The sequence below is a fragment of the Petromyzon marinus genome, unplaced genomic scaffold, assembly GCF_048934315.1.
Source record: "Petromyzon marinus isolate PM22_M1 ecotype Great Lakes invasive population unplaced genomic scaffold, UKy_Petmar_22M1.pri1.0 PM_G_Scaffold_27, whole genome shotgun sequence".
NCBI classification, from domain to species: Eukaryota; Metazoa; Chordata; class Hyperoartia; order Petromyzontiformes; family Petromyzontidae; genus Petromyzon; species Petromyzon marinus.
In genome coordinates this window covers 340,909-366,685 of record NW_027422839.1, presented here as the reverse complement: position 1 = coordinate 366,685, position 25,777 = coordinate 340,909, and the positions used below count along the sequence as shown (strand labels likewise).

The following is a 25,777-nucleotide window of genomic DNA, read 5'->3' as shown; positions in this document are numbered from 1 at the left end:
GCAAGGTCCCCCTGCAAAACAAAGTACATATAAATGCCTGTCTGAAGCTTGCCAATGAACATCTGAGTGATGCAGAGGACAACTGGGTGAAAGTGTTGTGGTCAGATGAGACCAAAATGGACCTCTTTGGCATCAACTCAACTCGCCGTGTTTGGAGGAGGAGGAATGCTGCCTATGACCCCAAGAACACCATCCCCACTGTCAAACATGGAGGTGTAAACATTATGCTTTGGGGGTGTTTTTCTGCTAAGGGGACGGGACAACTTCACCGCATCAAAGGGAAAATGGACGGGGCCATGTACCGTCAAATCTTGGGTGAGAACTTCCTTCCCTCAGCCAGGGCATTGAAAATGGGTCCTGTATGGGTATCCCAGCATGACAATAACCCAAAACACACGGCCAAGGCAACAAAGGAGTGGCTCAAGAAAAAGCACATTAAGGTCCTGGAGTGGCCTAGCCAGTCTCCAGACCTTAATCCCATAGAAAATATGTGGAGGGAGCTGAAGGTTCGAGTTGCCAAACATCAGCCTCGAAACCTTAATGACTTGGAGAAGATCTGCAAAGAGGAGTGGGACAAAATTCCTCCTGAGATGTGTGCAAACCAGGTGGCCAACTACAAGAAACGTCTGACCTCTGTGATTGCCAACAAGGGTTTTGCCACCAAGTACTAGGTCATGTTTTGCAGAGGGGTCAAATACTTATTTCCCTCATTAAAATGCCAATCAATTTATAACATTTTTGACATGCGTTTTTCTGAATTTTGTTGTTTTTCTGTCTCTCACTGTTCAAATAAACCTACCATTAAAATGATAGACTGATCATTTCTTTGTCAGTGGGCAAACGTACAAAATCAGCAGGGAATCAAATACTTTTTTCCCTCACTGTACATAGCTCTTTTTCAGAAGTGCCCCGGCCACAAACGATAGCTTAACGAGATGGCTTATTGTGTGGAAATGTATAGCAGCCAAATACTCTGGATTTTTATAAATATGGAGGGAAAAACCGGAAGATCTGGATAAAAATACATGCAACCACAAGGAGAACATGCAGATTCCAAATATACAGGCATCAGGGTTGAGATCGAACCCATGACCTATATACCAGGCGAGGTAGTTGACTGCCACCGTGGCGCAGGGCTTTAGAATACATTGCTGTCTTTACACTTTGAAAATAGAATTAAGGTTTTTTTTCCCATTACATGAAATTACCACCGTTTATTGTAAGAACTGGTGAGTATTGTTTGAAATCTATTTTTTTACAGAGAGCCGCGAGCATACCGCTTTTTCCAAGGAAAAGACTGGGGATTTAAAAAATTCATTCGAAGAGATTTTTTGCTTGATGAATCTAATAGCTTGCTTCCAGATAACAAACTGACACTCTTTGGTGAAGTAAGTATGACATGCTGCAGCTAATGTGTAATTTTCTATTTTAGTCATTACAATTGCACAGTTGGAGTCAATATTCTACTTAATTGAAGATTGTAATAATTACTTTCCCTGTTCCATACAAGGAAATTGTTAACATGAGTTTTACAAGCACGTTTTTCCTCCACTGGTGCTAGAGTTAACATAGCACAACAATTAAATAAGCAAGCGTAATTTTTTTTAGGTTTTCTCCCTCTGGATAGTGTTTATATTTAAACCTTGACGTTTTTATAAACTAGAATGTCAGGTATTACATAAAGTGTTTTGTTTAAATGTCGCCACATGAATTCCTTTTCCTATTCTCGGACATCAGCCAGTTTGATGTAAATGTTTCTTGTCCTTAGGGGGGTCCTTTTAATCGGCCAGATTTATATTTTTTACCTTTAAAATACTTTACAAAATACAAGCATCTTGATAATGAAAGGAAGCACAACAAGAAGGGCTGTTCACTTCCTCTGTTGTTGTGCAGAACCCATAATTAGGGGCCTCACTACCTGTTTAAACTGTTTATACAGTGTAAAATAACTTGACAAAAATATAGAATGAAAATTGATTAATATGAAAAACATTTCACGGACCTCTATTTTGGCATTATTCACAACACTTGTTCTGATATAGGATGTCTGTGCAGATTTGCTTGCTTGATTGAACCAAAGCCTACATCTTCATGCAAAATGTGTAGTTAAGTGAGGATTTGTAAAGAAAAATCATCAAATGCCTTCTCAAAGCTGGTTGATGTCTATGCAGGTTAGTGTGGTGCAGGATTCCGTGAACATTTCTGGTCAATCCAGCATGAGTACATTGAAAGTGCCAGATTGCCGGCTGGCAGTTGACTTCGGGGAGATCTGGGACAATTCCCGCTTCACTGACTGCCTGCTTCGTGTTGGTGGCCAGGAGTTTAAAGCACACAAGGCCGTATTGGCAGGTCTGTGCCACAACAAGCAACACATGCGTCGTTTAGTGTACAATAGAACCATATAATTAATGATACTGTAATTAGTTTGGGGTAATCAACTACAGCCATTTCCTGTTTTACACTGAATTTTATTAACTAACACTGGCAAATGCTTACGTCAATTTGTAATGCTTTTTGTTAAAGGATACATCAGTAAATATGTGTAATGAATTCAACTGAGTCACAGACGCACTTCTTCAACCGACACACGGGGTACTACCCCGTAACACATGAACAACCTATGTTGGTGGACCACCAGGCTATCTACATTAATTACACAGGAATTAGCTACGACGGACCGGACCCTGGCCGGGGTCCGGGTCCACGTGTTGGTGACTCTTGTAGGACGTAGATTCTTCAGGATGAACAACAGCAGCCGGTCCCTCTCAGGGACCCGGCTTTTATCCTCTGTGGCGGGGGTGGCTCCGCCCTTGGCCACGACCACCTTCTGGAATCCTCTAGCGGGTTCCCGGCCCTGACACGTGACCACCCCTAGCCCCCACCTGGGGGCCCTGTGTACACTTTACCGGTCACGTGTCCTTCGTGGTCAAGTGCCATGGCCCTTGGTAACCCCATTCCCATGGCCAGCACTCTCACACCCTATCCTGTAGGGGTCGGCACCCCACGCAGAGCGTGGTGCCACTCAGCACTGTCAGACAGCGCTCACCATGCCCCTCTCGGGCCGGTACTGCACCCACATCCACGTGGTGCCCGCGATGTTAAAACATCGCACGCCGTGCCTCTCTATAGCCGGCATTACACAGTGACATTCGCGATGTCACTACATATATAAATGTAATATTGTATTGTGTGAGAGATAAACATATTTAATTAGGCTGTTGCTAAAGTTTTTATTCCGCTTTTATTTACTTCACTATATCGTTGTTGTGCAGGAATTCATTTTTCACAATGCAGTTATGGTGTAGGTTTTGAGCCTCTAATTTGGACATTTATTTGCGTCCATGTTTGACAAATCTGTAATGGATATGCCATATGAAATAAAATATGGATCTGGATTTTACCTCTTTTGTATCTAGATTATTTGATCTCTAGATATGACATCTAAATGTGTCTGTACCACATTCCGGTGTTTTTCCAATTCACTGTACAGTAAAACCTTGAATTGCGAGTAACTTGGTCTGCAAGTGTTTTGCAAGACGAGCAAATTTTTTAAATAAATATTAATTTGATAAACGAGTGAGGTTTTGCAATACGAGTAGTACGTATACGCTTTGTCTGCCGAGCGTCACGTGATCACAACTGATATACAACTTTGATATACGAGTGCTTTGGATTACAAACACGTTTCCGGAACAAATTATTCTCGCAATCCAAGGTTTTACTGTATTTGTTAACAGTTGCTTTACCTTTTTCAGGTCGGTCACTTGTTTTTAAGGCTATGTTTGAACATGAAATGGAAGAGAGCAAAAAGGTATCTTTAAATGCAATCTTAATACAGCACATTAATACTGTGATCATACATTTCCAAGGTGCATTTGTCACAATGGATCGGTTGATAAGTATCTCTTGAGAGTGCTGTCAAATGTTGAACTATTACCCTAGTAACTCTTTTGGCGCATTGCACATTTATTATCAAAAAGTATTCATTACGAGGGAATGTTAGATTGTATTTTATAGCTATTTTTTATTCAACATTTCACAGAAGGCCATTGCATGTGTGTCAAGAATGGATTTATTACGCGCAATAAATAGTCATCGGCAAGTTGAATACAACTTGAATGGAGCCACTTTACATGTGTTGTGTAGATATAAAGGATGTTTATTTTATTTAATTTAATGCTATATTTTCGTCTCTCAATATATGCCGAAGTTAATTTGAATATATTGTGTTGCTACCTTGCAGAATCGAGTGGAGATTAATGATGTGGAGCCTGACGTGTTCAAGGAAATGATGAGTTTTGTCTATACGGGAAGGGCTCCAAACCTGGAGAAGATGGCTGATGAGCTGCTGGCCGCTGCTGACAAGGTTACACGCTTAAAATATTAACATGAGATCGCACCACCTTGTGATGTATCGGTATGCAGTTGTAGGTCGCAAGTGAAATTAAAACAGCATTTAGGTATTTTCTAAAGCCCGTGTCACAAATAATATGAATAGCAAATGTATATGATGTAGACGTTCACATTCGTGCTTTCAGGTTTTGGAATTGATGTCCTGGGAGATGATTGAATTTTCAACAAAAAATATAAATTGTCATGCAATTTCACAATTGAATTGAATGTCAAACTGGTATTAGTCCATGCTAGAGGCTAGTACGTGTGCATTGAAGTGCATTCACATGCAGCATTTTTATCCTAAGTGCAACCATTTGGCTGTGTGTTCTTGTTTTGAGGGTTTTTTGTTAATCACATTAACAATTGATACAATTAGTAATAAAATAAAGGGAAGTGGTTTAAAAGATTGTTTGATGTGGCATGGCTGTATAGAAATAAATTGGAACAAATATACTTTTATTAAGGAAACGGATATCCTGCTGTTCCTGAAGATCTGCCAGATAATCAGTTAAGAGTCATTACTCTCCCTTCTGGAACATCATATTCAATAGTTCCTAAAGCGATTGTAATGAAATAAGAATACAAATCGTATAAAGTCGCATGTTCAAGCTTTGTTCATTAAAGTTTAATATTCTGCTAGAGTTGAAATATGGTGGCTTGCAGTTGCATTGTTTATCAGCTTAACAACCAAACTCTTTAAGCTCTTGGAAAACAACATCTCACCTCCTTTGTAATTTGCATGACTTTGTAACCAATATAATAAAGTTTAGGACAAGGACCCCTAATTATAGTAGAGATCAATAAATACATGACTTAAAACATAAATATGCTGAAAGGTTGATGCCATGTTTTAAGAAAATTCTCAAACATTTGACTGCTGTATACTGCGTTTATAAAGTAGTTCATGGGGTGAGGGAATGTTATGCAAGCGAAATAGGTAGAGAAAATAGTGTTCTTAATACTGAAATTGCACTTTGTTTTTACTTTTCTCAAGTATGCATTAGAGAGGTTGAAGGTGATGTGCGAGGAGGCACTATGCACAAACTTGTCGGTGGAAAATGTTGCAGAGACTTTGATCTTGGCCGATTTGCACAGTGCAGAGCAGTTGAAGGCCCGGGCCATTGACTTCATAATAAACAGGCAAGTCTAGTGAGAGTGTGACTGTCACTGAGCTGCGTAACATTGATGATGTTACCTGGCAATTTGCATTACAGTCCCTTTTAATGGAGACTAACCGTTTGCCCCAATCCTTACAGACACTGCTTATTAGGAGCTCGCTTAACCCTGACTTGTACTTCAGTCATGCGATGGACGTAATGGAGACGGCGGGCTGAAAGTCCATGGTTCTGTCTCGCCCTCACCTGGTTGCGGATGCTTTCCGTGCCTTGGCCACGGCCCAGTCTCCACAGCTGGGACCTCCATGCAAGCGTCTCAAACAGACTTAACGGTGGCAGGCAAAGAACATCTATGACCAGGAAAACTTGGGCTGCACGGTGCGGTTATTTACCTGTGGCCTCCATGCAAACAACCGTGAAGACTTTGCATCAGACTACCAACTTTCCTCTGCTTTGAAAATAATGTTAATTTAAGCAAATATGTTTACTTTCACAAAAAGGTGGCCAAATTAACTTTACCATGTAATATAGTGCTACATCTATACATCTACAACTCTATAAACAAGTACATATGTAGAAAAAATGGAAAACTACAACCTAATAAACACCACGACATATCCCAATTGAGAGAGTGTAAAATAAAACGTTCGATGTGATTGTCCCTAGGTGGTAGGACAATTTGGTTCAATTGTTTAGTTAAGCAAAAACAGAATGGTCTAAAACCCTGCAATGTCTACCTTAACATGAAGGATGAGTATTCGTCCAGTGTCTGTGTACTCAAGGTTACAGATAGTGGTATAGGGAACAACCAGTTCTGAAAGATAAGAATGTGCCAAGCCATATAAGGCCTTAATTCAAGAGGTAAACTTTTCAGATTGATTTTTCATTGCACAGACAGCTTATGCATTGACTAGAACAGGCGTACTATGATTGCCGAGTTTGAAGACTGACAAAGATAATATTGCAGTCGTGTATCCTGCGTATAACAAAGCATGGATGGAGTGCTCGGTGTAAGAAAAGGCAAGGCACAGCATCAATTTGGCCATGTTACGCAGTTGATAACATTTCACTTTTTTGCTTGTATGGGCTTTCATGTATGACCCAAAGATTTTTGACTTACAACAAAAGTAAATCTTATGTCCATCAATTTAGTAGTTTGTATTCACGGAAACAAGATGTGCTGTTTTCTAAGTTTTGTTTCGTATTATATTGTAATGATTTGTTTTTATTATGAATTTCATCTATTACCAACTCGTAGCATCATGTCAACCCAGAGTTTTACGTGATTGGAAGGACCATAATTTTTGCATCAGCGCTGTTTTACGTAACCTCTCACTTAAAATTAAATTGTACATAAAATTGCATAAGCTTTGAAGGATTACACACATAGATTTGGAAGCACAGATTTAAATAATATTCAAAGCTGCAGGATATAATATGAAAGTACAACAAATGAGCAGTGTCATGGATTTGAGTCGATTTGAAGAATATTACAATCTAATGCAATGTGTTGGGATATGAACAAATGCAAACGACGAGAATGTTGGAGGTTTTTTTACGTGTTAAACGTACAAAACAAGTTGGATAATACATGCAAAATTAAGGATAGCCAGTGTTGTAAGCAGTCTATTTATTTTGTTATTTGTTTAATATTTTAGTTTCGTCCTTATATATATTTGATGCTAAAGATGTATATGGTACATTGCACTCTACCTATTCAATTAAAAACTGATTAGGTGATTCGGGGAAGTTATTTGTTGTCATGGTGAGAGTTAAAGCATTGAAATCTGATTGGGGTTCTAATCTGCAGCAAGTCTATGCTGTCATAAGTGAGTGTGACAAAAAAGCTTAGCAGAGTGCAGCCAGTGCAGTGCGGTGGACTAATTGACCTCTGAAATGTATCAGGCAGTTACCGATAATGTACTCTTCAAATTGTTGCCTTGTATGACTTCCGAAATTGAAAACACTTTGCGCCAAATGTAAATGTTTATTGGAAAATGGATATACTGTAACTGCCAAAAAATATATATAATTGCAGAAATAATAATATGGTCTTTGTAAAAAGTGTGTGTTTTGAAAAAGTGTGATTGCATGCAAGACAGTTTTGGGTTCTTCCCACGAGTTTTTTTGCATATTCAGAGATGAAAAATGTTAATTGGTTAAATTAAATTTTTTTGCTACAATTGTAATACAAAAATATAAACTTGAAGCTAGAAATGCTTTATAGTGCCCCAATGTTTGACCTTTTTATCTTTTTCCATTACAGATAATACTGTTTTGGATGTAATATAAATGTTTTGTAAGGCCCTTTTACAATGAATTGTCAGCAGATGATTGGAATTGCAAAATGAACCATTCTTGTATATTACGTGTTTTCTAAATTGATTTGCATTATAAATGGCAATATAAACCCTTTTCATGTGGTAAATATATTACCGTTATCTGATCTCTTCTAGAAATCAGTATTTGGATATAAGAAAAAAAGCTGCTTTTAGCTCTGCACCACTTATTCCACATTTTTTTCATTAAAATTGTTTTTGATAATGTTAATATTTTCATTTATGACATTTTGCAGTGTTACACTTTTTTTCGGTAAAGTCTCGTCGAAAGAAATTACTACACGACTTTACCCGAAAGAACCAAAGAGTCATTCCTGCAGTCACGAAAGCTTTGAATCTATTTTGCTGTGTATTTAAAAGTTGAAAAAACATGAATGTACCTGGAAATATGTCCAGTTTAAGTTGTCATGTTCTTTACTCTGGGAATGTTACAGATATGTGGATATGTCAAATTTAAATTGACACCCAACAACAACATTTTAACAAGTTGTATTTTGGAGCCTTGCCACTTTTAAAGGCATGTTTACCATGTGTTGATAAACAGTTCACTGGAGAATTGTAATGTGTTCACTGTTCATCATTTACAGCGTTTTGTCAACCCACTGCTTAAACGAAGGCCTCACCACACCATGTCGGTCATTCTTCACCCACTGATGTTAACTGTGGCTGGGAATTTAACTGGTTGTTTCGTCAGTTTCCTAGTGCCACCACTCCATTCAATTACATCCTGTTTAATGTGTATTATTATAAGTGGCATTCTTACTCTTTGGTTCTATTCGGTAAAGTCACGTAGGTAAAAAAATTAAAACAACAAAAATCACGACGTTTCGGCCACAACACAAGCGGCCTTCATCAGGTGAAGGGACCAACCTGTCCAGCGGGCAGCGTTGGAGTGAAGAAAGCCAAGCGCTGGTCGCCTCCCTTTAAGCTGTGAGGGGGCAAACAGCAAACGCTCTGACAAAGGAAATTAGCATGAAACGCACCACTGACAAAGCTTGGAATTAGCACAAGATGATAATACACCACCCTGGGAGTTTGGAATACCACTATGCATGTTGTTGTTGTTGTTGTTGCGTTGCAACAACAACAACATGCATAAATACAAACTGACAATTTCATCCTTGCAGTCACGAAAGCTTCAAATCTAGAAGTCGCATTCTATTTTTGGTGATCATACGTTCAGTATTTTCTGCTGAACTGAGTGTTGGATTTATTCATTTTAAATGTACTTTTTGCTTGGTTACATTTTGCTCAGGTAACAGCTCGCATTTGCGGTAACTGGTGCCATACAACAATGTCTTGTCTGGCATTAGACACGTCTGTACGAACAGTGTTTTCATTAGCCTCCATTTATCAGTTAGGGGAACAACTAAGCTCGAAGGGGCAGTACGTGTCGTTCTGGTCACTCAACACGACGTGTACTGTTCACGGACCACTGAGAAAACGCGTTGCAACAACACCATGCATAAATACAAACTGACAATTTCAGCCAGTGCAGCAGCTTTATATAGCATGACCACATCGATTCAAGTTTCACAAACTTCTTATTCGTATGTGCAGACGTGTAGCAACTACAATAATGTTTCTTTGAGATGGTAGAGCCGGATGACTGCGTCAGCTGTAGCAGATTGTATCACTGTAATGCCTCCATTATGTTTGTGAATCGGGCATTGAATTGTTATATGTTCCATGGTTCTGGGTGACCCCAGTCACACACTGGAGAGTTTTTTTTTTATTTTCCTTTTTTGTGCATCGACCGAATGTTGTTTAGGGTAGCCCGTAAGCTTTACGGAAGATTGAAGCCAGGTACCTTTTACATCGGGTCTTTCATGAGGTATTTGTGTCTTGTGGACTTCATTCGGATTTCCAAGAATCACGTTTGAATGTTGCCTTAAAGCTTTCGTGACTGCAGGAATTCACATTCTTGGGTCTTTCGGTAAAGTCACGTAGATAGGTTCAAATAAAATAACAACAAAAAACTACGACGTTTCGATCACAGCACAAGCAATCGTCATCAGGAGAGCAATCTTATTATCCCTGAGATCAGGGCTAGGCCAGCCCTGAACAAGATCCGTTTACCATTGGGAGAAGTGACAACAGCAGATGTCAGTGTGAAGGCGATCGGTATTACCTTAGTGTCGCGGCATCTCTTCAGAAATGTGAGTGACTTGATCGAGTCGACGGATCTTGTTCAGGGCTGGCCTAGCCCTGATCTCAGAGATAATAAGATTGCTCTCCTGATGACGATTGCTTGTGTTGTGATCGAAACGTTGCAGTTTTTTTAGTTTTTTTTGTTATTTTCTTTGAACCTATCTACGTGACTTTACCGAAAGACCCAAGAATATCACGTTTGAAGTTACATTGTTGAAGGTTAAGCGCGTGGATCCAAAAAGGCTTGCGCGACTCGAGTGCTGGCGAGGGACTGTATTGAGATCCGAATGAATGGGGAGACGTTCGTTTTTCCACGATTTGTTGTGCTTCCCGGACAGTTGCAGTATTGAGGCAAATGGTCGGGGAAGTGATGCGTGGCAACTCGAGAAGCCAGGATTTTGGATCCTGCTTTAAGGTTCCAGTGCCACCGCATTGCATCGTTCAATTGGACATCAACAAGCCGGGTGTGTGCCGAGCTATTTATGGTCCATGCCGTTGCACAGAATACACAAGGACCATGGCTTATACCATAGCACCGGTGATAAATAAGAATTATCAAACAAGAACATGGAACAAAAGCTGAAAAGTATTTAGGAAAAAAGTGTGGAGTGGTGCATGCTGAGAGTTACTCTGGGATGGAAAGAGGAATGCAGATGTACTGACATCGCAGACGTCGCTGTGTAATGCCGGCGCTAGAGGGGCACGGTGTGCGATGTACTCACATCGTGGACACCACGTATATAGTGACATCGTGGATGTCACTGTGTAATGCCGGCCCTAGAGAGGCACGGCGTGCGATGTACTCACATCGCGGACACCACTTGTATGCGGGTGTCGTGCTGGCCCTAGAGGGGCTCTGTGAGCGCTGAGTCATAGCGCTGAGTGACACCACGCTCAGGTGTGCATTGCCGACCCCTACAGGATGGGGTGTGAGAGTGTCAGCCATGGAATCGGGTTACTTTAGGCCATGGCACTCTGGTTGACCCTGGAGAACACGTGACTGGTAAAGTCTACACAGGGTCCCCGAGTGGGGGGCTAGGGGTGGTCACGTGTCGGGGCGAGATCCTGCTCGAGGATTCTAGAAGGTGGTCGTGGCCAAGGGTGCGGCCAGCCACGACCACGGAGGATATAAGCTGGGTCCCCAGAATTGCTGTTGTCATCCTGAAGATCTACATTCGACGTCCGTGAAGAGTTACCAACACGTGGACCTGGACCCAAGCTGGGGTCCTGTCCGTTGTAGCTACTCCCAGTGTAGTTACGGTGTAATTAGTGTAGTTAGCCTGGTGGTCACGTCGCTAGTTACGGTGTAATTAGTGTAGTTAGCCTGGTGGTTATGTAGCTAGTTACGGTGTAATTAGTGTCGTTAGCCTGGTGGTCACGTAGCTAGTTACGGTGTAATTAGTGTAGTTAGCCTGGTGGTTATGTAGCTAGTTACGGTGTAATTAGTGTAGTTAGCCTGGTGGTCACGTAGCTAGTTACGGTGTAATTATTGTAGTTAGCTTGGTGGTTACGTAGCTAGGTACGGTGTAATTAGTGTAGTTAGCCTGGTGGTTATGTAGCTAGTTACGTTGTAATTAGTGTAGTTAGCCTGGTGGACACGTAGCTAGTTATGGTGTAATTAGTGTTGTGATTCATAATAAAGGTTTTTGGGTTAGATCACGTTAGTTATAAATGTGTCGTAACCCTCCACCACCCGACACGGCCAATCAGCAAAAAAGTGTCACGTTGACAAAAACTACACACCGCTGTGTTGAAGGGTGAATCCACAACATTTACAGTTTGAATACGACGTTTCGCTGGTAATTACATCCAGCATCATCGGGCAATTCGCCAGAATGGTAAAGCCCTCACTTGCTCCCGGTCTTAAATAGAGCAGCAGTAGGGTGACGTCTTCATTTAACTCATCAGGTGCAGTAATTATATAATCGATTGGTGATCAGTGACAGCACCGTGACTACACGGGATGTCGCGCTTGGCCTGAGCAAAAGGCAGACGGCACAAAGAATGAAGACGCACAATATGACACTGTGAACTTGCGAGACGATTTCGTTTTGCGCGTGCGACAATCACCGCCATTCTGCTGGGTAAAATGTGTAGTACTCTTTGGTTCTATTGGGTAAAGTCACGTAGGTGAAAATAACATAACAAAAAATCACGACGTTTCGGCCACAACACAAGCGGCCTTCATCAGGTGAAGGGACGAGACTGTCTGGAGGACAGCGCTGACTTTACCCAATAGAACCAAAGAGTATGGATCCTAGCAGTCACGAAAGCTTTAAATCTAGAATTAAAATGTGTAGTCCAATCACTTGGCACTAAACATTTTATTTAAATCTGAAGACCTTTGTTGATCCACTGCTGGATAAATTCCTCTACCACGATGTTTCTGCCATGAGGGTTGTTTGACCATCATTCACCACATTGGTCAGTGTGGATTGGTGGACAGGTAGGTGCCCAGAATTAGTTCAGATATCACTCGCTAGTGATGTCATCCGTGATCAGTAATCAAACTTGAGTCGCTGCTGGGTTCATAGTGCATTGCGCTAACAATTGCACCGCTACTACACCTTAAACATTGAATGTCATCATTGACCACGATCAATCCACAGCTGGATGAAGACCTCCCGGTGCTATCCGTGTACCTGCTTGAGTCCCGAGTGGTTGGGGTCATCTGAGTGCAAGTGGTGTGTGGTTATCCACGTCGGGTGAGTTTTCTCACCAACCTGCATTGACCAGGGTATAATGACTAACGGTCACATATCTTTCCCACAATTTTAACGCATCTTGATACATTAACCAGAATCTGAAAATATGAAATATTCATCATTACGAGGAAATAAAACAGGAAGGAGACAGACTTCTAAACATGGATTTCTCTTTTCTTAGTTCTTTCGGTAAAGTCACGTTGAAGGGAAACAATAAAATAATCAAATATATAAAACAATAAAAATTCTCACGACGTTTCGACCATAACACAAACGGTCGTCATCAGGTGTGTCGGTTTGCATACACTTATTTTTTTTTAAACGGTGTATTTAATTATTTATAAAAACGTTAGCACCACGCGCAGTGATTTGGCAGTTTATTTAGAAGGACTAGTCCATCTATGTTCTGAAAAGAGGAGGGGGGAGACGAAAAATGTTAATGTATGCTGTCTGAAAGCCACTGTAAGCGTGAACAATCAATTAAGACCTGAAATGGTTTATCAAATCTTTCCAATGATTGCTAAGCCAGAATCCATCTTCTCGGTTGAAATTGTCTCTGTGCTTGTATATGTGGATAGCCTCATGAACGAATCTCTCATGGTAGCCAGATGGCTTACAAAGAACCTCTGTCTTGGAAAAGTCAATGTCATGTGAGCCTACTGAATTATAACAATGATCTGCCACGGCCGAGGTGTTGGTCCTACCGTGTTTAAGGTCTGCTTTGTGTTCACGAATGCGGTCCGAGACATGGCGTTTGGTTTCTCCAATGTAACTACTACCACAGAGGCAACTTAGTTTGTAGACACCAGGGTATTGTATGTCCGGAATCACATCTTTTACAGACGGAACCAGATCACGGATTTTATGTAATGTGTTGAAATGGACCTGGATCTTGTGTTTATTCAAGATTTTTGACATCTTTTTTGTGATACCCGCAATGTAGGGTAAAGTGATGGTTTTGAAAGGCTCCTCAAGAGGGTCCTTCTTCATGGTTTGAGTGATAGCTATGCGGATTGTATAGTCGGAGTAACCATTAGCCTTAAGAGCTTGGTGTACGTGCTTGAGTTCACTGTCTATGTGTTCCTGGTCGGATATGCATTGGGCTCTATGATACAGAGTCTTGATGAGAGAATTCTTCTGTGATGGATGGTGGTGGGAATCCGGTTTCAGATAAGCATCCGTATGGGTAGCTTTCCTGTAGACAGAGTGGCTCATTGAACCATCAGGTCTCTTTTTAATTAGGACATCCAAAAAAGGTAGCTTGCCATCTTTTTCGACTTCCATGGTAAATCTGATGGCTGGGTGTATGCAATTGATGTGGTCGAAGAATTGGTCTAGAGCAGCCCGGCCATGTGGCCAGATGACAAAAGTGTCATCCACGTACCTCTTCCATAAGGTTGGGCGCAGAGTGGCAGTCTGGATGGCGTCAGTCTCAAATTTCTCCATGAAAATGTTAGCTATAACCGGAGATAGGGGGGAGTCCATTGGGGTGCCCTCAGTTTGTTTGTAGAAAGTTCCATTCCAAGTGAAGTATGTATTGGTTAAACAGTGTCTCACCAGGGGGGGTACCTCAGTGTTTAGTCCTTGATGAACCAAGTCTTCAATTATTGCGATGGTGTCAGGTACAGAAACCTTGGTGAATAAGGAAACTACATCAAAACTGACAAGCAGGTCGTCTGGGGACAGGGAAATATCCTTGATTGTCGATACCAGGTGAGTAGAATTTTGTACCGCAGAGGTGGTTTTTCCAGTGAAAGGATGCAGGATTTCAGACAAAAACGAGCCAGTTTGTAGGTGGGGGAGTTGATAGTAGAGACGATGGGACGAAGGGGTGTATCTACTTTATGTATTTTTGGTAAGCCGTATAATCTTAGTGGCCTGGCAGCAGAAGGTTTCAACGAAAACTGTTTAGATTGATCAATTAATGCAGTTGAATCAGAAATTATTTTGTTGGTTTGTGTGACGAGGCTGTTGGTGGGATCTCTTTTTATTTTTGTATAACTACCATCGTCGAGTAATTCTTTAATTTTGTTGTTGTATTCTATTTTATCCATGATGACAGTAGCATTGCCCTTGTCAGCTGAGAGGACTACAATATCATCCCTCTTTTTTAATTTATATAATTCAAAACGCTCATCTTTGCTGAGGTTGCTAGCTGTCATCTTAGCGTTTTTGAAGGTTGCAGCGATTTCAGATCTTTTTTTGTCTGAAATCCTGCATCCTTTCACTGGAAAAACCACCTCTGCGGTACAAAATTCTACTCACCTGGTATCGACAATCAAGGGTATTTCCCTGTCCCCAGACGACCTGCTTGTCAGTTTTGATGTAGTTTCCTTATTCACCAAGGTTCCTGTACCTGACACCATCGCAATCATTGAAGACTTGGTTCATCAAGGACTAAACACTGAGGTACCCCCCCTGGTGAGACACTGTTTAACCAATACATACTTCACTTGGAATGGAACTTTCTACAAACAAACTGAGGGCACCCCAATGGGCTCCCCCCTATCTCCGGTTATAGCTAACATTTTCATGGAGAAATTTGAGACGCCATCCAGACTGCCACTCTGCGCCCAACCTTATGGAAGAGGTACGGGGATGACACTTTTGTCATCTGGCCACATGGCCGGCCTGCTCTAGACCAATTCTTCGACCACATTAATTCCATACACCCAGCCATCAGATTTACCATGGAAGTCGAAAAAGATGGCAAGCTACCTTTTTTGGATGTCCTAATTAAAAAGAGACCTGATGGTTCAATGAGCCACTCTGTCTACAGGAAAGCTACCCATACGGATGCTTATCTGAAACCGGATTCCCACCACCATCCATCACAGAAGAATTATCTCATCAAGACTCTGTATCATAGAGCCCAATGCATATCCGACCAGGAACACATAGGCAGTGAACTCAAGCACGTACACCAAGCTCTTAACGCTAATGGTTACTCCGACTATACAATCCGCAAAGCTATCACTCAAACCATGAAGAAGGACCCTCTTGAGGAGCCTTTCAAAACCATCACTTTACCCTACATTGCGGGTATCACAAAAAAGATGTCAAAAATCTTGAATAAACACAAGATCCAGGTCCGTTTCAACACATATAAAATCCGTGATCTGGTTCCATCTGTAAAAGATGTGATTCCGGACATACAATACCCTGGTGTCTACAAACTAAGTTGCCTCTGTGGTAGTAGTTACATTGGAGAAACCAAACGCCATGTCTCGGACCGCATTCGTGAACACAAAGCAGACCTTTAACACGGTAGGACCAACACCTCGGCCGTGGCAGATCATTGTTATAATTCAGTAGGCTCACATGACATTGACTTTTCCAAGACAGAGGTTCTTTGTAAGCCATCTGGCTACCATGAGAGATTCGTTCATGAGGCTATCCACATATACAAGCACAGAGACAATTTCAACCGAGAAGATGGATTCTGGCTTAGCAATCATTGGAAAGATTTGATAAACCATTTCAGGTCTTAATTGATTGTTCACGCTTACAGTGGCTTTCAAACAGCATACATTAAAATTTTTCGTCTCCCCCCTCCTCTTTTCAGAACATAGATGGACTAGTCCTTCTAAATAAACTGCCAAATCGCTGCGCGCGGCGCTAACGTTTTTATAAATAAATAAATACACTGTTTAAAAATAAATAAATTTATGCAAACCGACACACCTGATGACGACCGTTTGTGTTATGGTCGAAACGTCGTGAGAATTTTTATTGTTTTATATATATTTTATTATTTTATTGTTTCTCTTCAACGTGACTTTACCGAAAGAACTAAGAATATGAATTACTCCAGTCACGAAAGCTTTAAATCAAAATGGATTTCTCTGTGAGATGCAGTCATATGATGCCACTATTTGTGATATCTCAGGGAACACGATGTGACAAATCAAGCATACCAGCTTATATGGAAGAATGTCTCGATTCCAGCTCTCAAATCAACAGATAGACACGATGCTTATATAAATAACCACATTGTACAGCTTACCGACCTGCCAAGGAGTTAACCAGTTCTTTCGATGTCCTCTAGTACACAGGTAACTATAGGCTACAACAGGTGTTTCGTAAAGCCAGTAGATACACCTTTCTGCGGCCCACTTTTCAACTCCCACAAAATCAGCAGCCTGCAATACAATGCAGCGATACGGTCCAATTTACACTTCAATGGCGACTAATGGGAGATGCGAATGGACCGTGGAAGACTGGCCCACAAACTTCAGTTTGAGAATGCAGAGGACTAGAGGGAAAAATGCCAAGGAATCCCAATCGGATACCCCCCCAATCTCTCTCTACGAAGAGTTGACGGCGGGGATTTGAGAGGCGGCAGCAGCAGCAGCAGATGGTGGCCGTACGCTTGTGGCAGCGAAGCCCCGAGTAGCCGTCCCTGCAGGTGCACACGCCAGGGAGCCGCGCAGCGCCCGCCGTTGACGCAGCCATCTCGGCACAGCGCTGTTCGGGGGGCATCGCCAGAGGCGCACGGGAGGAGGAGCCTTTAGCCGTCGGCAGAATCCTTGCATCGGGTAGAGCGGCCCCAGACATCGTCGTCGTCGTTGTCGTCGGCCGCCAAGTGATCGGAGTGGCGATGATGACGCATTGGCGAATGTTCGTGCGTGTGTATGTGGTCACAACGGTGACTTCCTGGGCCTCAATCATGTCGGTGCAGATTTAAATGAGTACCTGGTGTGCTGTGGATACAACGTCAGCATTGGGGCGACAAAAGCGGCTTTGGGGCCGTCCATAAATGACGTCACGCGATTTTGGACGATTTTTGACACCCCCCCTCGTCATTGTCACAAATGTCTGACCCCCCCCCAAAAAAAAGATAAAACATGCTTCAAATCGCTTAAAACTATTGTCATTGTAGTGCGTATTTATTGTGCCGCTGCACTCTGATGTTGTAGGAGAAAACATTTATTAACAAGTCTATTTAATTAAGTGGAACGTGTTGTCTATATTTATTTAAAGTTGCGCATTTTGATGTGACGTCACATTTATCACCCCCCCCCTCGTCACGCATCGTCACAAATGTCTGACCCCCCCCCCCCAGGTGCGTGACGTCATTTATGGACGGCCCCTTTGGCGTGGTGTTGGCCACACCACCTACTCATGTAGCCATGCCAACCTTAATGGGCAATGTTATTGCTAACAGTGCTTATCCCAACAACGCTGTATGAGAGACCGCTGTTAATGATGGTGGGTTTCTAGCCACCAGTCTGAAATATCCCCTTGTGATTCAAATACGTTGACGGTAGGCTTACCTTCTTCATGTGAAGACACGACAAATGGAATTGATGTACTGACGGTCAGAGTTATATATTTTGTTTACTGCAATCCCGTTTTTCCTCATTTGGCAGACCATGAACAAATTACATACTAAGTGTTAAACGTCATTACACGTAGAACCATGTTAAAGGATGTGCAGCACACACTGCAGTGTTGATCGACAATGGAGTAGAAACACTTTCACGTGAACACAGCGTGAACACACTTTTTAAGAATAAGGGTTTCCAGCAATGAGCCATAGGTGGTTGTCACATGCAAAGGATCTTGCCTTATTGACCTTGTTATCACTTTCCATTGCTAAACACACACACACACCTGCAGACCTCTTAATCTGCCACATATAATCGCTCATTATTTGGTTGAAAAATCTTAATATATTGAGATCAGCAGAGCTTGGGCAATTTATGAATGCGCCCGCTCACCTCGCGCAGGCTGCTGTCTCTTCCAGCTCGTCTGTAGTTCCACGGCGATTGTGAGGCGTAATTTGCATGAACGACGCAGTATGTAAAACTAAACATTGATGGGTTTTTTATGAAATGCAGATGGCACAAACTCCCCAAAAAAATTATGAAATGCGCACACGTGTCGCTGAATGGTAAGATAAAGGAAATACATACCGATGGTGCATCGCGCACCCATGTATCCCTTGGAACAAGCACACCGGTTACTGTTCAAGCGGGTACCTCCATTGTAGCACGGTGGATAGCAGAGGGCTACACACAAAACAAAAAACAGAATTTGAAACATGTTTTTTTATATATATAATAACAATGATCATTTGAATCCCTTTGTCAATCCAGTGCTGGATGAAGGCATCCCCATGCATGTCGGTCATTAAGGTTATTTGACCATACTTCACCACGCTGGTCAGTGTGGGATGGTAAATGGGGGAAGTCCCAGCGACGATGAATAAATATGTAACTCTCCACTGATGTGAGTCACGGCTGCGAATTCAACTCAGATTTCTGGGTTCATGTGTATGTTCATCATTTTCATCAGCCATAATCCACTCCCAAAACCGTTGGCATCTCTCATGGTCCTGGGATGTAGCGATCCATTTAGCACCGCGTAAGAACAGGACGCCTTCTTGATTCGATAATTACTCGATACAAGACGTACACAAGCTGAAGAATCAGACTGGCGAACGAGAGGCACAATTGAAATAAACACATCGTGACACGGTTGGCATAGATGAGGTGAGAAGGAAAGGAGAGCACCCCATACCTCTGTAAAGGAGTTCCCGACGACTCACTCGGAGGCTAAGGTAAGGTAGGGGCTTCTGCCAAGGTTTTATTACAAATCTTTAACAATACACAGGGGTGAACAACTCCCCAGGGGTTAGGGGTCCCGGGCTAGGTCCTGACACAGCCGGCTGCCCTGTGCTGTCTCCTCTGCCCCGGCCGTGGGATCAACCAACACGGCCGAGCGAGGAACACAGCCACGTCTAGCCTGGCACTGTGCTCTCCCCTATCCCTACCCTTTTGCCCCTGGCTCCCCGTTTCAACCTTCTCAGACCCTACTCTCCAGCTACGACCCCTCTTACGTCCCGGGGTCCCCTTTTTATCCTTCAGGAGCCGTGACGTCACTCTGCTGCCCCGAGCGCATGACGTCACGTCATCGCCCTGGACAGCACAAGTGATGCCACTTCCCCATTCTACTCCTCTACATTACCCCCCCCCTGTGAAAAAAACAGCCGACCCGGCTGCAAGAAAACCCCAACCTTAGGACAGCACAGCATCCCAGGCATCACAATAACAACAACCAAATGAACGGGAAAAAAAAAGTAAGACAGCTTCTTCCGGCCGGCAGTGCCGAGCGGGCGCCGGGGCTGGGTCCGACGAATGGCCGCCCAGGCCATCACTGGAACCGCATCCCCCTTGAACGGGTATGCGCTGCTGGCCCGCTTCCCCGTGTGGCGTCCGCCGCCGGTGCAGGTGGGCTGTTCGCAGGCAACAGGCCCACCGCCGTAGCCTCCGGTGGCCGGGGGGTCCCCGCCGCCGCTACTTGGAAGGGCCCTGGGGGCACACAAACAGGGCGAACGCCGCCCCTGTCAACAGGACCCGGCCGGACAGGCACGACGGACGCATCACCCGCCGGCCGCCCCGGAGTTGGAAGTGGATCCCCCAGGGTAGATGGAATATAGCGTTTGAGCTGGGACGGGTGCACTATCCACCGCCGGCGTCCGAACCGAATCCGGACACACTGCGGCCGGGGGACTTCCACGACCTCAACGGGACCCTGCCAAGGGCGGTGCAATTTGGCAGATGTGCCAACCGGGACCTGGGGACAATGCAGCCACGCTTTCTGGCCCGCTACCCACGGGAGGCCCGCTGCCTGGTGTTTGGGCAGCCGCTCATTAGCCGCCTGCCGGCCGGCGGAATTCTCGACAGCGGCCTGCCGTGCCTCGCGCAGCCGGTCAAGCGCAACTTTCAAAGGGACCGGCACAGCCGACCCCTTCCTGAAGGATCCCACGTCCAGTCGGACGTGCACCGGGGGCTCCGGCTCCCTCCCGTACATTAAATAAGAAGGCGAAAATCCCGTTGAGGCATGAGGAGCCAACCGATACGCTGCCAAGACCCCCGGGACGAACAGGTCCCAGTCCGATTGAGACGTGTTCACATGGTGGCACAGCATGGAAGTGAGGGTGCGGTTCAAGCGCTCTACCATCCCGTCCGATTGGGGGTGGTAGGGCGAGGTGCGGATTTTCTTGGTGCCAAGGAGGTCACACACCTCCTTGGGCAGCTTAGATGAGAAATTCCGACGCGACCAACTGGGCCGCGACGTCCCCTGGGGCCTTGCAATGGCTAGAGCCCAGGGCGCAAGCACACCCGCCGCCTGCCGGCAATCTGGACAAACCGTCCGCATTTCCATGCAGTGCCCCCTTTCTGTGGATTACGTCAAAGGGGTAATCCTGGAGCACCTCGAGCCAGCGGGACAGCTGACCCGAGGGCTGACCAATCCTCAGCGAATATTTCAGGGCCGCGTGGTCGGTTCGGACTGTAAACCGCCTACCGTACAAGTAGGGCCTATACAATTGAACAAAAAAAGCTATGGCCAAAAGCTCCCTCCGAGTCACGCATTATCGCTGTTCCGTCGGAGACAGAACCCGACTGCCGTAGGCTACCACCCTCTCCACCCCGTCGACCACCTGGGCCAGGACTGCCGCAATGCCCATGTCGCTGGCATCGGTGTCAAGCAGAAAGGGCTTCGAGAAATCAGGGTACCCCAAGGGCGGCGCATCCGCCAAGGCCGTGCGAAGCGTCGCAAAAGCAGCCTCCTCCTCCGCGCCCCAGTAAAACCTTTGGCCTTTGGCAGAGAGGGCGTGCAGCGGCTTCGCAATCGTCGCAAAATCGCGGACAAACCGGCGATAGTACGATGCGAAGCCGACGAAGCTACGCACCTCCGCGACAGATGTGGGAGTCGGCCACGTCCGGACACAAGCCGTTTTCTCCGGGTCCGTGGCGACACCTGACGCACTAACATAGTGTCCCAAATATTTCACCGATGGTTGTAGCAAATGGCATTTCTGGGGTTTAAATTTCAAGCCCGCAGCGCACACTTTGGCGAACACAGCCTCGAGGCGTTGCAAGTGCTCGTCAAACGGACGCCCAAAAACAATAACGTCGTCCAAGTAGATTAAACAAGACTCCCACTGCAGCCCCGCCAAAACCATCTCCATGAGACGCTGGAAGGTGGCTGGGGCCGAATGAAAACCCATAGGAAGCTGATTGAACTCGAACAGCCCCTGGGGCGTGCGGAACGCTGTCTTGGGTCTAGAGGCTTCGTCCAGCGGCAATTGCCAGAAGCCGGAGAGCAAATCTAGAGTCGAAAAGAACCGCGCGCCCGAGAGGGCGTCCAGGGAATCATCCATGCGAGGCAATGGATATGCGTCAGCCACCGAGATCTTGTTCAATTTACGGAAATCAACACAGAACCGGAGACTCCCGTCCCGTTTCTTGACTAGCACAATGGGGACACCCCAAGGGCTAGTGGAAGGGGAGACGATGTCCGCCGCCAACATTTCGTCGACAGCCGAGCGGACATGCTCCTTTTCCGCAGGGCTAAAGCGGTGGGAATTAAGCCGAATAGGGGCTGAGTCGCCCGTATCTATGTGGTGTTCCAAAAGAGTAGTGCGACCCAGATCAAACTTACTTTGGCTAAACACATCGGTGAACCTCTCGATGAGTTCGCGGAGTTGCTGACGCTCCCCGGTGGACAACGAGGCATTCTCGTCGCACAACGTGGCGATCCACGATGCGTCAGAGTCCCCCGCACGCATCACGCCTGCCACGACTCCTCCATCCGGGGCAGCGCTCTCGGGTGGGGGAGCCGGGGTCGCGTGCGCCAGGACGGCACTGGCCGGGATTATGATCGGCGTGGGCTCCGAATTGAGGACCTGTAGAAAAAGGTCCTGGCCCCCCGACACGGCCGTTAAGGCGCCCACCAATTCCATCGTCCTTGAAAAGTAACTCGACGGAGACAGGAGGATACCTGTCTCCGTGGAGCCCCCTTTGAGCGGTCTGCACAACCTAAGGGGTATGCTATAACTTGGCCCAATATGCCCAAACTGCTGCCGTTCGCGGCGACACAAGCCCCACGAACCGGCCCTAACGGACCGACGCTGTGGGGTAGGAGCTTGAAAATGGCCTCTGAAATAATGGTGGCAGACGCCCCCGTATCCACCAAGAGGCGAACTCGCACCCCCTGCATGCAACCCGCCAACGCTGAGGAGCCAGCAGCTGCCGCCACCATCCGATGTGCCAGCGTGTTCCAGTGGCGGGTCAGCCTGGGCCATCCAGTGGGTGACAATGGTGGTGCACCCGACCCCTTGAGGACACCCACCTGACGATGAACCCTAGCCCCGCTAGATGCATGAGGTGAGGGGGGCGGCCGCGCGGGTGATGCGTCGCGACTCGCCTGGGGCCCTGGGCTCGATGCCGATGAAGGTCCGGGAGGAGTTGGAGCCCCTTTGCTGAAGGCCCCCGGGGCATTCCTACACCCCTGCTCAATGTGGCCCTGCTGACCACAGCGGAAGCAGGTCACCGTGGCAGTGTCCTGCGGGCGGGAAGGTCCCGGTTGCCCCCGCTGCTCCGGACGGCGACCACCCGCCCCCCTCCCGCGACGACCGGGCATCGCCAGGGCCGCGAGGGTGTCCACCCCCTGAGAGGCGGCCTCCTCTTCTGGTGCCGGGATCCCCGCGCACACCGCCATCCGGGGCTGTTGGCGGAGGGAGAGGTGCACCTGGATGTTTTCGGCCACCGCCAACGACGTGATCTGGTGATCGCTATTTATAGATAAAGCGATCCCCAGCTCACGTGCCAGGTCGAGTAGCCATTCCAGGACCATCGAGTCCAGCGCCCTGCCCTGTATATCAGGGTATGTGGCCTGTGCCAAGGCCAGGAGCGTGCAGCGGAAAACCAATGGAGATTCCCCCTCCTCCTGTCGCCGTAGTGAAAACTTCTGGCGTGTCCTGGACGGTGGCTCGAGTACATCGGCCATCCGGAGGTACACTGTCGGAAGCGTAGCCTTATCGGCCGGGGGAATAGACTTGAAGACCTGCATCTCCTTCTCATCCATCTCATCCATCAAGGTGCGGTGGCGCTGCGGCCCCCGTAGGCCACGCCGGAGACGCGGTGGTATAACACGGCCCCGCGGTGGCCCCTGTGGGCCACCCCGCAGGCGCGGCGACGGATCGATCTGCAGCCGCAGCCACAGCAACCTCCCGCGATGCGGCGAGGGGCGGCGGCGTTGCGGCCTCCCCGGGCCACGCCGTAGACGCGGCGAGGTGTGGAGGCGCCACAGCACCCGCGACCCACCTGTCCGCGGCGCCGTACGGAGCCGCGGTGCCGGCGTGCGTGCCTGCGGCGGCCTCCGCATCCGCGGCATCCTCCCGCGACGCGGCGTGGTGCGGCAGCGTTGCGGCCCCCGTGGGCCACGCCGGAGACGCGGCGAGCAGCGGCCGCATTGCGGCCCCCCCGGGCCACGCCGTAGACGCGGCGAGGTGCAGAGGTGCAGCAGCGGCCGCCGCCAACCCCGCCGGCGCGGCGGAATGCGGAGGCGCACTAGCGCCCGTGACCCACCTTGAAGGCGCGACGAGGTGTGGGCCCGCGGCATCGCCAACGGCCAGCCCAGCGGCCCCGCCCGCGAAGAGGGCCGGCGGCGCTGCGGCCTCCGAGGGCAAGCTCGCAGACACGGCGAGGCGCGGAGCCGCGGCGGCATCCGCAGCCGCATCCGCGGCCGCCACAGCCGCAACAATGGCAGCCGCTTCCGGCGTCGCAGCGGAAATGACGTCCGCTTGCGGCTCCCCCACCAACATGGCCGCCACTTCCGGCGGCGCATGAAAAATGGCGCCAACTTCCAAATTGGCGGGCGGCAAAGCGGCGGGAATCCGCCGGTGCCACGCGGAGTGTTGGCCGGGTGGGTGCGTCCGCGCTCCCACCTCTGTAAGGGCGGCGGTGAGCTGCTCGATCGCCCGCAGGAGCAGCTGCGACTGCTCCTCGGCATCGCCCCCCGCCACCGGCGGTGGTGCGCTGGGACCCCCAACCGCCGACACCACCTGCCCCGCCGAGTCCATCTCCATGGCGACGGACTGCCCCCGGGTCGCAGCCGGAGCCTCCCCGACATCATCAGCACTCTCCCGGCGTCTCGCTGGTGGATTCTTACGCCGCCCGCCCGATTTAGGCATAGCGACGGCAGCGTAACCACTCCTGACACCAGTTGTAAAGGAGTTCCCGACAACTCACTCGGAGGCTAAGGTAAGGTAGGGGCTTCTGCCAAGGTTTTATTACAAATCTTTAACAATACACAGGGGTGAACAACTCCCCAGGGGTTAGGGGTCCCGGGCTAGGTCCCGACACAGCCGGCTGCCCTGTGCTGTCTCCTCTGCCCCGGCCGTGGGATCAACCAACACGGCCGAGCGAAGAGCACAGCCACGTCTAGCCTGGCACTGTGCTCTCCCCTATCCCTACCCTCTTGCCCCTGGCTCCCCGTTTCACCCTTCTCAGACCCTACTCTCCAGCTACGACCCCTCTTATGTCCCGGGGTCCCCTTTTTATCCTTCAGGAGCCGTGACGTCACTCTGCTGCCCCGAGCGCATGACGTCACGTCATCGCCCTGGACAGCACAAGTGATGCCACTTCCCCATTCTACTCCTCTACACCTCTGAAGAGTGGCATAATCTTTCCTATCATAGGGGCACAGCTGACAGTAATTCTAGAGGAATGGGATTATATTATTGCTGTCTCTGAGAATCGCACATCGTGTTTGATCGCTCTCATCGGATAGGGCGACCTGAAAAGCTGGTGGTGTACTTTCTCACTCTCGCTTGTGTACAATTACGGGTTACCAGAGCACAGAATGCAAGCTCACATTCACTCGGGTAAGATGGGCTGCAAGCACAGAGGCTAGATGTTAACTACCTCGCCTGGTATACAGGAGGTCGTTGGTTCAATCTCGACCCTGACGCCTGCTGCTGTATATTTGGATGTTCTCCCCTTGATCGTGTGGCTTTTTCTCCGAGTCCTCCGGTTTTTCCCTCCCCATTCAGAAGCATGCGTTTGGAGTATTTGGCTGCTAGAAATTTTCACGCGATAAGCCACTTCGTTGAGCTATCATTTGTGGCCAGGTCGCTTCTAAAAAAAAGAGCTTTACAGCTCAGTGGGCCCTGGTAAAATAAAAAAGTTTTAATTTTGTATGAGAGCGCAACATTCTCGTCGGCAATGGCATAAGACAGGAGGCGGCAGTGTATACGTGGTGCATCTGCGTTCGAGGC

At 47.0% G+C, this 25,777-nt stretch overlaps 1 protein-coding gene across 2 annotated transcripts; it reads left to right on the top strand.

Annotated features, from left to right (window-relative positions):
• The first annotated feature begins 2,126 nt into the window (after nt 1–2,126).
• On the top strand, nt 2,127–8,411 carry LOC142913991 (speckle-type POZ protein-like). Of its 2 annotated transcripts, none has more exons than XR_012935000.1 (4): nt 2,127–2,349; nt 4,244–4,366; nt 5,390–5,535; nt 5,696–8,411. XR_012935000.1 is itself a non-coding variant. In XM_076061117.1 (4 exons), the coding sequence occupies exons 1-4, from the start codon at nt 3,779–3,781 to the stop codon at nt 5,727–5,729; spliced, it is 336 nt and encodes a 111-aa protein (XP_075917232.1). In that variant the 5' UTR covers nt 3,763–3,778; the 3' UTR covers nt 5,730–8,411. The 2 variants fall into 2 exon arrangements, 1 of the variants encoding a protein (XP_075917232.1); XM_076061117.1 differs by lacking the exon at nt 2,127–2,349 and adding an exon at nt 3,763–3,811.
• The last annotated feature ends 17,366 nt before the right edge of the window (nt 8,412–25,777 follow it).